The 14102-nt window shown below is 37.9% G+C and overlaps 1 protein-coding gene across 1 annotated transcript in view; it reads right to left on the bottom strand.

The window, feature by feature from the left end:
• Positions 1–10022, bottom strand: part of LOC121429992 (laccase-2-like) — a 29135-nt gene extending 19113 nt beyond the window's left edge. The window contains exon 1 of the mRNA XM_041627261.1: positions 9908–10022. Within this exon, the coding sequence (XP_041483195.1) occupies positions 9908–9959 (52 nt within the window). The 5' untranslated portion in view covers positions 9960–10022. The remainder of the gene's footprint in view (positions 1–9907) is intronic.
• Between the last annotated feature and the right edge of the window lie 4080 nt (positions 10023–14102).

The raw sequence follows: 14102 nt of genomic DNA, 5'->3' as shown, positions 1-14102 counted from the left end.
CGTCAGCGATACGCTGCCGCGCGCTATGCGTAAGTTAGGCTATCGTAGGGCATAAGTTGTGTACGCCAGCAATACGCTAAGCATTCGTTGGAATACGTTACTTATAAGTTAACGAAGCGTTCGATATAAGTTACTAATACGTTATGTATACGTCCAACTCGTTATGAATACGCTAAGTATACGCCCAGAGTTGAAAAAAAATCAAAGTTCAGCGTATGCCGACGTTTTAGAGAAATTTTGATACGTCGGGCATACGCTGTCTAAAACGCCAAGGTGTGACAGCGCCATTAGCAGCGACCTTTTTTACCTTTGCGTATCGCGATCTGGCTGTAAATTATGGGAGAAATGGTGAAGGGGTGAAGAATAGAGATGAATATATTTCGGAGCTTTCTGGCTTTATAAAAGGTGGTATTATTCCCTTAGGCCGCCCTTGTGCCCTCTTCCAAATCCCTTCTCTCGTTTTCCCCATATGTTTTGATACACAGCTTGATGCCGATGTGCGAAGGTCTACTTATGCCCCTTTCGTAAACCCATCATCCTATTAGCCGCCTAAGAGTAATGCGGATAATTCAATAAAAATTGCGTTCACAAACTCTGAAAAATAATCCGCACTATTTTTCGAGCGCCCGTCCTGAAAAGGCGGATAATCGTCATGGCAAATGCACACACCCCTTCCGATGCGGTTGTGTTGGAAAAGGTTGACCTTGTGACCGCACCATGGCAATTATCCGCATTACTTTTGAAATTCGTTCATAAACTCAAAGGCCCGAATTCACGAAAAACCTAGCTCCTGGTTTTTTGGTGGTTTAAACCCCCTCCTGGTTTAAACTTCCTTTGTGAACTCGGGCCAAAATCTGATCCCGATGCCGCTATTATGCGGATAATTGCAGCATCAAAATAATGCGGATAACTCTGGTCCTCCTCCGATTTTACGACCAAATTATGCTGCTATATAGCCGCATAATTGGGTTTATGAAAGGGGTATACTCTACGCGAGTGGGCTAGTATTTTTGCTTACATCGATCTCTTCTGTACAACCTCATCATCATTCTACAACAGCCATTCCAATGAATAAAATTGCAAAAGCGATTCGATGATACTGTATAGTTATTTTTCTGTTGTTTTGTTTAAATTGAAATGGTGAGATTGAATTGAATCAGAAAATCCGACTGCTTTACTATTTGAAAGAAAGTAAATCATTCTAAATTTACAATTATCTAAAATGGAAATAGGACGGAAATAAACAGGCCGTGTCGAACATGATAAGGCAATCTTTCGCTTAGTTGACATACCATGAAGCAGTCACATTTGCTATTTTTTTTAAATTTCCATTTGTTTGAATGTAGGATAAAAGAACCGATTGCCGATTAAATTCCTTGCTCACGGGCATTAGGGCCGTGGGCACTTCCACCATATTGATAACGAACAATGCAATATAACGCAAACATATACGGCTTTAATTCTGATTAGAGTGACTTGCCGACACTGACTAATAATAAAGTTACGCCGAGATTATAAGGGTCATAAAAAAGGAAGGAAAATCGTTTACGTAAAGCCCGTCTCATACCATGCTTGCGATCCGAATTCAAAATTAATTGTGATAACATTTGATATGGATATTCGATTTTATTACGGATCAGTATCGAAGCTTAAAAGTGCCACCGAGATGTTGAGATAATTCTCTTGGGAAGTCGATATCTTGATAGCAAAAGATCAGATGACGAGATCCTGGATCTCATCATGTCGACATCTTTTAGAAGAGCTGATGAGATGACAAGATCCCGGATCTCATCATGTCAACATCTTTTAGAAGAGATGATGAGATGACAAGATCCCGGATCTCGTCATGTCAACATCTTTTGGAAGAGATAATGAGATGACAAGATCCCGGATCTCGTCATGTCGTCATCTTTTAGAAGAGATGATGAGATGACAAGATCCCGGATCTCATCATGTCAACATCTTGTAGAAGAGATGATGAGATGACAAGATCCCGGATCTCATCATGTCAACATCTTTTAGAAGAGATGATGAGATGACAAGATCCAGGACTCATCATGTCACCATCTTTTAGAAATGATGATCAGATGACAAGATTCCGGATCTCATCATGTCGACATCTTTTAGAAATGATGATCAGATGACAAGATCCCGGATCTCGTCATGTCGACATCTTTTAGAAGAAATGGTCAGATGACAAGATCTTTGATCCATGATCATGTCATCTAATCATCTCTTCTTAAAGATGTAGACATGACGAGTTACGAGATCATGACATCTGATCATCTCTTCCACTGGATGCAGACATGACGAGATCCAAGATCTTGTCATCTGATCATCTCTTCTACAAGATGTCAACATGATGAGATCCGAGATCTTGTCATCTCATCTCTTCTAAAAGATGTTGACATGATGAGTTCCGGGATCTTGTCATCTCATCATCTCTTCTAAAAGATGTTGACATGATGAGATCCGGGATCTCGTTATCTCATCATCTCTCATAAAGATGGTGACATGATGAGATCCAGGATCTTGTCATCTCATCATCTCTTCTTAAAGATGTTGACATGATGAGATCCGGGATCTTGTCATTTCATCATCTCTTCGAAAAGATGTTGACATGATGAGATTCGGGATCTTGTCATCTCATTATATCTTCTAAAAGATGTCGACATGATGAGATCTGGGATCTCGTCATCTTATCTTTTGCTATCAAGATGTCGACTTCCCGAGATAATAATCTCAACATCTCGGTGGCACTTTTAAGCTTCCATAGATCAGAGTTCTGAATAGTGAAATCGAAATTCAGTCCTATTAGATCCTCCCTGAATAAAATCAAAACAAATTTCCAAATTTTAATGACTTCGTCATCGGCTGGGACCAATGGGCTTGCCGCAAAGTAAAATATGATTATATTTTTCCTAACAACATGCCAATCTTTAAATAAAATTATTTTTATTCCTTGGATCTTTCATTTTAATGCAAAGTGCTATTTTTTAAACATCGTGTCGCACCGGATCGCTTGGTGTGAGACGGGCTTAAGAGACTCCATCGCTTTCCCACACCGCAGTCAACCAAGAACAGCAAAATAGTAATTTGTTCATCCGGCGCACTGTTATTTTCCAGCATAACCATAACCATGAATCTAGCGATTCACACATGTCACTTGCATTTTGTTATTTTTCTACATGATATCTCTTCATCCCCGAATATGTTTTTTTTTTGTATTTCTCTGCCTCAGATTGCTATGTAATCTGACTTCTGTACGTGTGACCTATTTCTTTAGAGAATGAATTAATGTCAATAAGCCACACAGCAAAAACTGTGGTGTTAACCAGTGTACATAGAGGACCACACCAGTTATTTTACACCGGTGTTAAATTGGTGGTGTTAGTTTTACACCTATAGGTGTTATTACAACACCTTTGGTTGTTACATTTACACTTTTTGGTGTTATGTTCAATTTCTAGGGTGTAATTTTAACACCTCAGTTTTTTACAGTGCATCGTCAATGAGGCATACCGACCTTTTACACGGTAAAAAAAATCGAAATTTGAATGATTCTAGTGAAAAATAAGGTTAATGACGAAATTTTAGCAAATGTAAAATCAAACTAGGTCATGCATGACTAGAATCACGAACGCCTGCAGTCATCATTACAATGACGATTTAAGATTAAGGGTCAAGTCCACCTCAGAAAAATGTTGATTTGAAACAATAAAGCAAAATCAGACATGCACAATGCTGAAAATTTCTTCAAAATCGGATGTAAAATAAGAAAGTTATGACATTTCAAAGTTTCGCTTATTTTCAACAAAAAAGTTATATGAACGAGCCAGTTACATCCAAATGAGAGAGTCGATGATGTCACTCACTCACTCACTCACTCACTATTTCTTTTGTTTTTTATTGTTTGAATTATACAATATTTCAATTTTTACGAATTTGACGATTAGGACCTCCTTGCCTGAAGCACAAAAGGCTAAACTAATGGAACTCCACGTGTTCAGGGCAAAATAAAACTTTGTTTCACAGGACAATGATGAGAACATTAGAATATTTCATATTTTATATAAAAAATACAAAAGAAATAGTGAGTGTGTGATGTCATCAACTCTTTCATTTGGATGTAACTGGCTCGTTCATATAACTATTTTGTTGAAAATAAGCGAAACTTTAAAATGCCATAACTTTCTTATTTTACATCCGATTTTGATGAAATTTTCAGTTATGCAATTATATGAACGAGCCAGTTACATCCCAATGAGAGAGTCGATGATGTCACTCACTCACTATTTCTTTTGTTTTTTATTGTTTGAATTATACAATATTTCAATTTTTACGAATTTGACGATTAGGACCTCCTTGCCTGAAGCACAAAAGGCTAAACTAATGGAACTCCACGTGTTCAGGGCAAAATAAAACTTTGTTTCACAGGACAATGATGAGAACATTAGAATATTTCATATTTTATATAAAAAATACAAAAGAAATAGTGTGTGATGTCATCAACTCTTTCATTTGGATGTAACTGGCTCGTTCATATAACTATTTTGTTGAAAATAAGCGAAACTTTAAAATGCCATAACTTTCTTATTTTACATCCGATTTTGATGACATTTTGAGTGTTATGCTTGTTGAATTTTTCTCTTTTTATTCAACTCAAGTTTTTGTTGGGGTGGACTTGTCCTTTAACGTTTGAAAATGCCCCTATAATAGGCGTGTACCAAACATTGATTAAGTTTTTATGTTTGTAGCACGTAATGCTGATATGCACAATAATTATGGGAAGGAAGAATTCGTTATATTGCGGTAATGTGCACTTTCTATAGCATTGTATATTCACGGCTTATATTTTCACAGCGACTTAACACATAAACATAACGTAGGATATTGTCACGCAATTTCAACCTGGAAATCACCCTGGGCAAATGATTATTTCCTCCATACATACTAAAACATACAGAAATGTTGTACGTATACCACATTAATGATAACTGCGGGTGATGATTCATTCAGCAAGGAAATAGGTCACAGATAAAAAGGGCCAGTGTTGAGTTTACCGCTTGAGGGATACGCCAATAACAAAAGTTCTCTAGAAGAAAAAGATCATACTGCAGAAAAATTAATAAAATGTGACTGACTGGGTTGCCACTACGGATGCAAAGGAGCGAATCGCAAGATATTAGGGGGATTTCGCAACACTACGCAGACTCTTTTTGGAACGTAGGCAATCTATTGTCAAAAGCTCTTCATGACAAAGGAGTCTTTGTCGAAAAAACAGTGAATCAAAACAGCAGTGTCGTCCAGGGCCCGTTGTACAAAGAGTTACGATTGATCCGATCAATCGCAACTATGGACGGCCAGCAACGTAAACATCTACTATGCATGTTTGTTCAAAATATTCTCTAGCTGTGATGTATATTCATGCATTCATTGTTTTCTTGAAAATTCACTGCGCTTCTCTTGGCATAAAAAGGACACTGCAAAATTTTCGGAGAAAAAGTTATGACACACATTTATGATTGATCTTATCAATCTTAACTCTTTGTACAACAGGGCCCGGGACTCAGGACAAACGACAAATTTGTATTTTTGTCAGTTGTCCAGGTTCACCAATTTTCGACAAGACCTGTCAGCTGTTTATTACGTGATTTGTTGGGCAGTTTCAATATATTTACTATGTTGTAGAATACGTCCCCTTTTCAGTTCTGAAACACGCTTTTTATAGCAATGCTGGAATAAAATTGTGCCTTAACCCTTTCTCCATTAAGTTTGTTCTTGGTAGTACGGGTCTTGTGGCCTCTTGGTTAGAGCATTGGACTCTTAAGCCTGTATTCTGAAGTCGGGTTTAATTTAGACCATAGTCTGTGCTAAAATTATGGGAAGCCAAACGTGTCAAAATTTTGTTTACAGTGAATGCTTCTCATGATTACTAAAATCGCAACGCTCTGGAACTGACGACAAATGGTCACACCGCCCGAGCGTTGTTGGAGCGGTCGTGGAGCGGAGAGAAAAAAATCATCACCATTCGCTATACCGTTCACCATTTTCGATTTCGATTGTTTTTTTTTTTTTTTTCGATTTTTCCCCAATTTTGAGAGCCTTGACCCTCTTTCCCTACCGCTCCACGACCGCTCCAACAATGCTCGGGCGGTGTGACCAGGCCTTAAAATGGGGTCTCCGGAACTCTTACGACTCCGCGCCGATGAGCTTGCCGCCCCGACCGGCTGAGTAGTTCATCGTTGGTACTATGGGTCAGTCACATCAATAGCACAGGCTACAAATCGTACAAAACGATTGCGTTATATCGCATTGTGCAGTTTCGATCAGTAGGTTTTCGGAAACATATAAGCATTTATTCTGCAAATGTGTAAAAGTAGGAGATTTGTGGGAACGGAGTAGTAATTTGTTCAGCCTTCAAATTCTCGAAAAACTAAGCTGTATGTAACTAAGTACATACTGGTCTCGAGGAAACAACCGAAAACATACAATTACTTAATCATATCATTTCGCTAATCAAATATTTAATATATCAAGGGAGAGGGAAGGGTAAACCACCAACTCCTGAAGAGATAAGGGAAAAGCTATTCATTAGCAAAGAAGAAGAAAAGAAAATTGCATTAGAGTGTAATACGTTAACGCGACACTATAAAAAATGGGAAATGGGAATTTCTTTTATATATTAATAATATAATTAATTGCTCCTCAGTTTTACTATTTTCATTATTTGCTGATGATACCACTGTTACACTTACTAAAAAAATAATGATCTTATATCATCAGCAAATGATGAATTGGATAAACTACATAAATGGTTCGTTTGTAATAAACTACTCTTGAATTCTGAGAAGACCAAGTATATAATTTTTCGAGGAAGAGACAGGACGGTTCCTCTGAATATTACTAATCTTATTATTGGTGGTAATATAATCTCTAAAGTTGACAGTATCCAATTTTTAGGTGTCTTTTTAAATGAATATCTTTCTTGGAAACCCCATCTCAAATCAGTTTGTACTAAAATATCAAGATCTATAGGGGTTCTCTGCAGACTTAGACTTTTTATGCCTCAGACTATTTTGACTTCTTTATATAACAGTATTATTCTTCCACACTTAAACTACTGCAATATTGTCTGGGGTCACACATTTAAAACCCACTTAGATAAGTTATGCATTCTACAAAAGAAAGCAATCCGAATTATATGTAATGCTGCATTTAAAAGTCATTCCAAACCGCTATTTACCCAATTAAACATTTTACCATTGAATGGATTAATATCATTGAATTCTCTTGTTTTCATGTATAAGTTCCACACTAAAATTTTACCTCCTACCTTGAGAGATATTTTTGTTCCAAATTCATCAATTCATGCTTACAATACTCGTCAATGTGATCTCATTCGTCTCCCTCAAGTTCGAACTTCTGTTGTTTCTAATTCATTTAAAATGACTTTCCCTAAATTATGGAACAAACTTCCCAATGACATTAAAAACAGCTCCACTATTACTAGATTTAAAAAGTTGTGCAGGGCAATGTTAACCTCTTAACCTTCTGAAATTACCAATGTATTTTTTTTTCTGCATGAGTGTGTTATTATGATTGTGTTTTTTTTATTTTTAATTTATTGATATATGTTATCCGGTGGCCCCTTCTATTTTTCTCCGGGGTCACCTTACCATCATTGTAATTTCTGATTCATTGTTGTTAATTTGTTTGTATTGTTTTTGTATTTGATGGTTTAACAATAAATTGAATTGAATAGAATTGAATTGAATATATAAAGGTTTTAAAACATTAACCAAAATAAAAGGGATGGGGAAGGGAGGGGTGCCCCTCGTCTGCCCGTGCATGGAGTCGATCAATCACTGTCACTGTAAACTGTCCTCTGTCCTGTCTGTTATTGGTAAGTTGTTGTTATTTTTCTTTTGTTTATTGTTCCTGTCTTTTTTTTCTCTCTCTCCTTTATGTGTATAGTTTTTTTTCTGTCTATTTCTCCTGTTTGTTGCTGTTGGTGTGTTAGTTTGTTTAACTTCGGGGTCTGATAGAGGGGGGGGGGGGGCTCATGGGGCGAGAGAATACTCAATATACATTCATTCTTTCAGTTTGCGTAGCTGGTACGTTTTTTTCTTATTATTTGCTTTAGCTGCGTACATTGAAATGTTATTTTTGCATGATTTCGGATTATGTCTCTGTTCCGATACAATGCCTGCTGTGTTTATTACAGTGTTAGTTGATTTGTGTATTCACAGCTGCAATATCACTTTTGTTTTATATTTCCTTGAATATTTATGCATGGAATTTATTTGAATGAATAATGAAGATCACGACAAAATATATAGTGGTGCCGTGGCCAAGTGGTCTAGGCGCCCGACTACACGATGAAAGTCCTGGGTTCGATCCCCGGCGGCGGCACCTATGCCTGTGAGCAAGGCATTTGATCTACAATGCTATTTTATCCTAACATTCAAATAGATGGAAATGTTATACGCATTCTTGGTAACTAGGTGGGCAGTTGTCTTGTATGTTTTAAAAAAAACAGTGGAGGTGCAGTGGCCGAGTGTTTCTAAAGCGCCTGTTAGACACGTGAAAGTCCGGGGTTCGACTACGGCCACGGCACTAATATAATGCCCGTGAGCAAGGCTCTTTTATTCTACATTCACATAATTATGGATATGTTCTACGCATTATGTGTGGACTTGTGTGTGTTAAACAAAGTTCACTAGTTTGTGTGACTGCTTTGTAATGCGCAATTATATTATAGTTTTTCCTATCACAAAGTGACCTGTCAAATTTCCGCCTTATTTCCATTCATACATCAGTTCAGTTCAGTTCAATTTATTTATTTTCTCAGCATAAAAAAAATGATATATATACAATGTGTACATGCAGGAATGGCAAATAGTATCAGAGAAAATTTGAAACTACAGAAAAGTTTATAAAAACTTTGTGAGTAGCGTTCCCAGTACATTGAAAGGCATTAATATTAAAAATAATAATAATAATGCACACACAGCATCAACAAACACCAGTAAACACACAGGGAGGGTGGGGCGGTAAATGTATGAGATTGAAGCAAGGAGAAAGGAAACAAATTATTTTGCATATTCATTTATATACATTCTTCTTAACTTAGATTTAAATGACGTTATTGTTGTTGAGTACTTAATTCCATCGGGGAGATTATTCGAAATGTGTGGGCCATAATGCCTTATTGAATTTACGATAATTTGTGTTTTAACCTTGGGATAATGAAAATTATTACTTGAGCGAGTGTTGTGACAATGAACGGAATTGTTATTTAAAAAAAATACGGGATATGCATGTACATCTACCATGATTGATTGTGTTCCCGTTAAAACTCGTAGGGATATTTGGATTGGATTCAATTCAATCTCATATTTTCAACATGAAAACCTAAAAGCAAAAACAGAGAAATAACTTTCATCAAAATATTTTTTTTTCAATGTTATTTGGACATGTTGGAATAGGTGTAGTCACGGTAATTTCTGGTAAATGCATAATACAAGTGGCACTCACTTTCAAGAATATTATTTTCTCTGTGTATCAGCAGATTACTGTTAGTACAAAAACGTTTTATTTCCTAGGTATCTTTGTCATGTTTGTAATGACATGAATGATGTGATGTTCTATTCTAAACCATGTTATATCTAAAAGAAAAATAACCTTTGAGATATCTATTATAACCGTGAGGTGTGACACTTCAGACATGCTTCATGCGTGGTGGAAAAATACATTAACTTACTTTTGTGGATTGGATAGCTTGCTTATTTCTCAGAATATGAACCTTGCAAATAGATAATTCTTAATAATTGTATTTTTTTTTAAGTAATGGCATACAAAGTGAAAAAGTCTAATCAACCCAACGGCCTGGTAAATCACTTACCCTTTGAGATAGACAATGCTAAGATCATGATAAACCAGAAGAATTCCTCCATTTTTATTTGTTTAGAACCAGGAAATGGAGATCACGAGGAATACCACGTCAAATCACCAGAGTCCTAGTTTGGAATAAAAAACAACAAAACAACAAAAACTGACTTTTGTGAATTGTAATATTGCTGTGACAAGTTAGTATTCAAGAAAGAGGATAAGTTCATACACTGTAAAATCTGTGGTGTTAAAACTGGCACCAATTGGTGTTAATAGAGGACCACACCCTGAGGTGTTAAAATAACACCCAAGAGATTGAAAATAACACCAAAGAGTGTAAATGTAACAACCACATGTGTTGTAATAACACCTATAGGTGTCAAACTAACACCACCAACTTAACACCGGTGTAAAGCCCCTTTCACAATTGACGTACGACCTGTTTACGACCGCCTGCAACAGGTTTTTCTTGTTGTTGCACGATCGATCCCTTGGTGTCTTGCGAGCGGCTCGCAGTCGTTGTAGACGATTGCACGAACTCGAGGTGGTCGGAGGTGGTCGTGACTGGTCGCATCTGAACTTTGAACATGTTCAAAATCCGAACGCGATCAAATACGATTGATTCACTCGCATCAGGTCGTACCATCGGTCGGGCGATCATCGTGTGAGTGTTGTTCAACGTTGTACGACTTGGTGCGAGAGGTGGCACAACTAAGTATAGTCGCATTTAGTCGACTGGAGGTCGTACAACACTTGTACATGTGCTAGAGACCTACAGAGACCAGTCTTGCGACTGGGTGCGATAATATAAGACTGTTGCAAGACCGATCGATATTACGGCTTACAACATTCCACTACCGTTGCATTCGCACGTATGCGACCGTTCAGCCCCTTTCACAATTGACTTCCGACCAGTTTACGACCGCCTGCAACAGTTTTTTCTTGTTGTTGCACGATCGATCTCTTGGTGTCTTGCGAGCACTCGCAGTCGTTGTAGACGGTCGCACGAACTCGAGGTGGTCGTGACTGGTCACATCTGAATTTTGAACATGTTCAAAATCCGAACGCGATCAAATACGATCGATTCATTCGCATCAGGCCGTACCCGGGGTCGTACCATCGGTCGAGCGATCATCGTGCGAGTGTTGTTCAACGTTGTACGACTTGGTGCGAGAGGTGGCACAACTAAGTAGTCGCATTTACTTGACTGGAGGTCGTACAACACTTGCACATGTGCAAGCGACCTACATGTACAGAGACCTGTCTTGCGACTGGGTGCGACTATTGCAAGACCAATCGCAACGGCTTACAACATTGCACTACCGTTTCATTCGCATGTATGCGACCGTTCCACTCGCAATCCCTCGTGCAACACTCGCATGTGATCGCACGAACACAATAAGAGCATATGCGACTTACTCGTGCAACGGGGTTTACTGGGGTTTTTTTGTTGTACGACAGCTGTTGCAACTGTGAAAGCCTCTGTGCGATCTTATGAGATGACTAGCGATTGTTGCCTGTTGCAGCCTGTCGCACGACCAAAAGGTCGCAAATGGTCGTACGTCAATTGTGAAAGGGGCTTAAAATAACTGGTGTGGTCCTCTATGTACACCGGTTAACACCACAGTTTTTACTGTGTGCGCGCCACAAAATAATGCGGTTATGACTAAAACGTTTCCCTTACAACCCCCAATTCCTAAGACTGGTTTAATTACAAAAGCACATCAAGATTAATTTTATATAGAAATGTGCTTATGACTAATAACAGTCCTCGATCATGATTGATCAATAACATCAAGAGCCCGTAACACAAATCTTAGCAATAATCGTAGAACACTTTTATACGATTGATTCCATTGACTACAATGTACAATCAATCGTAAAAATCAAGCGTACGATCAATAGCTAACCTTTGTGTTGCGGGACCCTGGGCCTACTAATATGCCAACTCGGCATCAAAGCAGTAAAGTAATTAAAAAAATGCCAGCGATCAACCAACGACGAACGTACATCTCGTGATTTTGAATAAACAAGATTTTAGATTTATGAATGCGTGCAAGTATGTGCGCAAATGAGTCTGTGTGTGTGGGCGTTTGGATGATGATGGTGTAATGATTTGTTTTTGATAACTTCGTTGACAGTAACTATTGTTATCCCAAGGCCATTGTCATACACAATGGTGCTCAAAACTTAGTGAACCCCACTTGAAAAATGAACATTTGAAATGCGCGAGTTCTGTCATGTTTTAGATATTAAATTGTGAAGTCAGGTGATAAAGTAAACATTCAATTAAGTTTGTTTCTTTGGGTTCACCGAACATTGTGGTGTCGTTGTTTACATTCCACACTTAGCACGGAGAAGTACAATTTGTGGTGGGATTCACTAACTTATCGGGTCGTGTGGTCCTCTGGTTAGAGCATTGGACTCATAATCGCAAGGTTGTGAGTTCGAATCCCCACTCTGCCATTGTCTCCACTTTGAAAAAAAAGCTCGAAAGTAATATCTGCAGTCTATATGGTCAGCCATTATGACTGGTTAGCCTAGACGTAGAAGGTTTCATAGGTAATTTGTTACATTAACAGCTTGGCGTCTACCAGCAAAGTGCTGTCCTGCCGAGTTCCTACGGGAGTTACCATAAACATAAACAAAAACAGAAACTTTTGAGCACAACTGTGTATAACCGTTGAACACATTGCTTGTACAAAAATAAAAACAGGTAAAATGGTTATTTCCACAACCGGGAGACAACTGAAATGGTATAAAATTGCCTAAGTAAAAACAAAAGGCGCTTTATTTTTAGCCCTGGATACCTGAAAATTGTATCAAAATTGTCAAGTGGAAAAGGGTACCCCTTCCAACCCTAGAGACGTGAGAAACCTTTTTTTTTCACCCTATCATGAAGATTATTTGGACCATTGTCTTAACAGGGGAAATATGAAAATATTTGTGAAGGTCACTTTGAGATGGAATGATGATTACCTGTCTTGAGTCTATATGAATCCTTATACGTGAAAAGATCGCGCCGTGATGTTTCGTAACTTTTTTTTCCTTTTGAAAGTCTCTCGCAACCAAATTTGCGACGCGGGAGGTTATACCGATTCTGAAGTTACGTAACGTTTTTTAAGTATGTCAGACCCAAGATTGCTCAAAAAAACATTATTTCGTGTATAAATCATATACAAATTCTGTATGTATAAAGCTGACATTTATAAAGATATTATAATTTTCATTTTTACTGATTAAAAGCAATGGATTTCATTTATTCATGACTGAAATACATGTAGTGTTGCCGACGATTTACATCGAAAAAAAACCCCACTGAAAAACATTAATTAGAAAAACAAGAAAAGCATAACATACATAAAGGTGATTGCCCAATTTTAAGGTCTGCATATAAAACATTTCCTCTCCGTGCTTACGTTCGCATTAGTGGATTCGTGAGATATGCCTGCTCTTCATTAATTCCTAAAATCAGTCCTTAAAATTTCCCTTTTTTCTGAGCTGAATATCAAAAGTTTTCAGCTCGCGCTTCACGCTAGTATCATTTGGTCAGTGAAATATGCATGGTCTTCGTGAATGTATACAAACAAGCCTTAAAATGTCCCTCTTCAGGTCTGAAATTCCTCAGCTCGCGATTCGCGCTCGCAATATTTGATTAGTGAGATGCGTACGTTAATCATGATTACAACGACTACGAGAGCTTCATGTGTTTATATGTAATTCTAACAAAATCAGCAAGTGCTTGGCAATCCCATTAGATTTTTTTTTAATTTGTTTTTGGTGAGATATATACTTTTAATGGATTCCTTTAATACAGTCCTTTAAATGTTCCAGTTTGTTGTCGATATATACGAAAATTTCAGCTCGCGCTTCGCGCTCGTATTGTTTGTTTAGCGAGACAGGTGCGTATGATTAATGGCAAATAAAGAAATTGCCTGTTGTGTCCCATTTTATGTTTGAATATCAAAGATTTTCAGGTCGCGCGTCGCGCTCGTTTTTGCACTCGCATTCTTTGATCAAGGAGATACATATCCGTTTAATGGCTCTGTCCTTGAAATGTCTCTATCAGGTCAGTATACCTGGCAACTGAAAGGTGACTCAATTTTTTGAGGGTGCCCCCCAAATGCCATGACCCACGGTACGCCACTGACTAAAGCTCTAATCAGGGGTAGATCCAGGCGTTTCCAGTTTGGGGGGTATTCTTTATA

This window comes from Lytechinus variegatus, chromosome 16, assembly GCF_018143015.1.
Source record: "Lytechinus variegatus isolate NC3 chromosome 16, Lvar_3.0, whole genome shotgun sequence".
Lineage (NCBI taxonomy): Eukaryota > Metazoa > Echinodermata > Echinoidea > Temnopleuroida > Toxopneustidae > Lytechinus > Lytechinus variegatus.
Note: the sequence above shows the minus strand (reverse complement) of the source record. Positions and strands in the feature narration are given on the sequence as shown.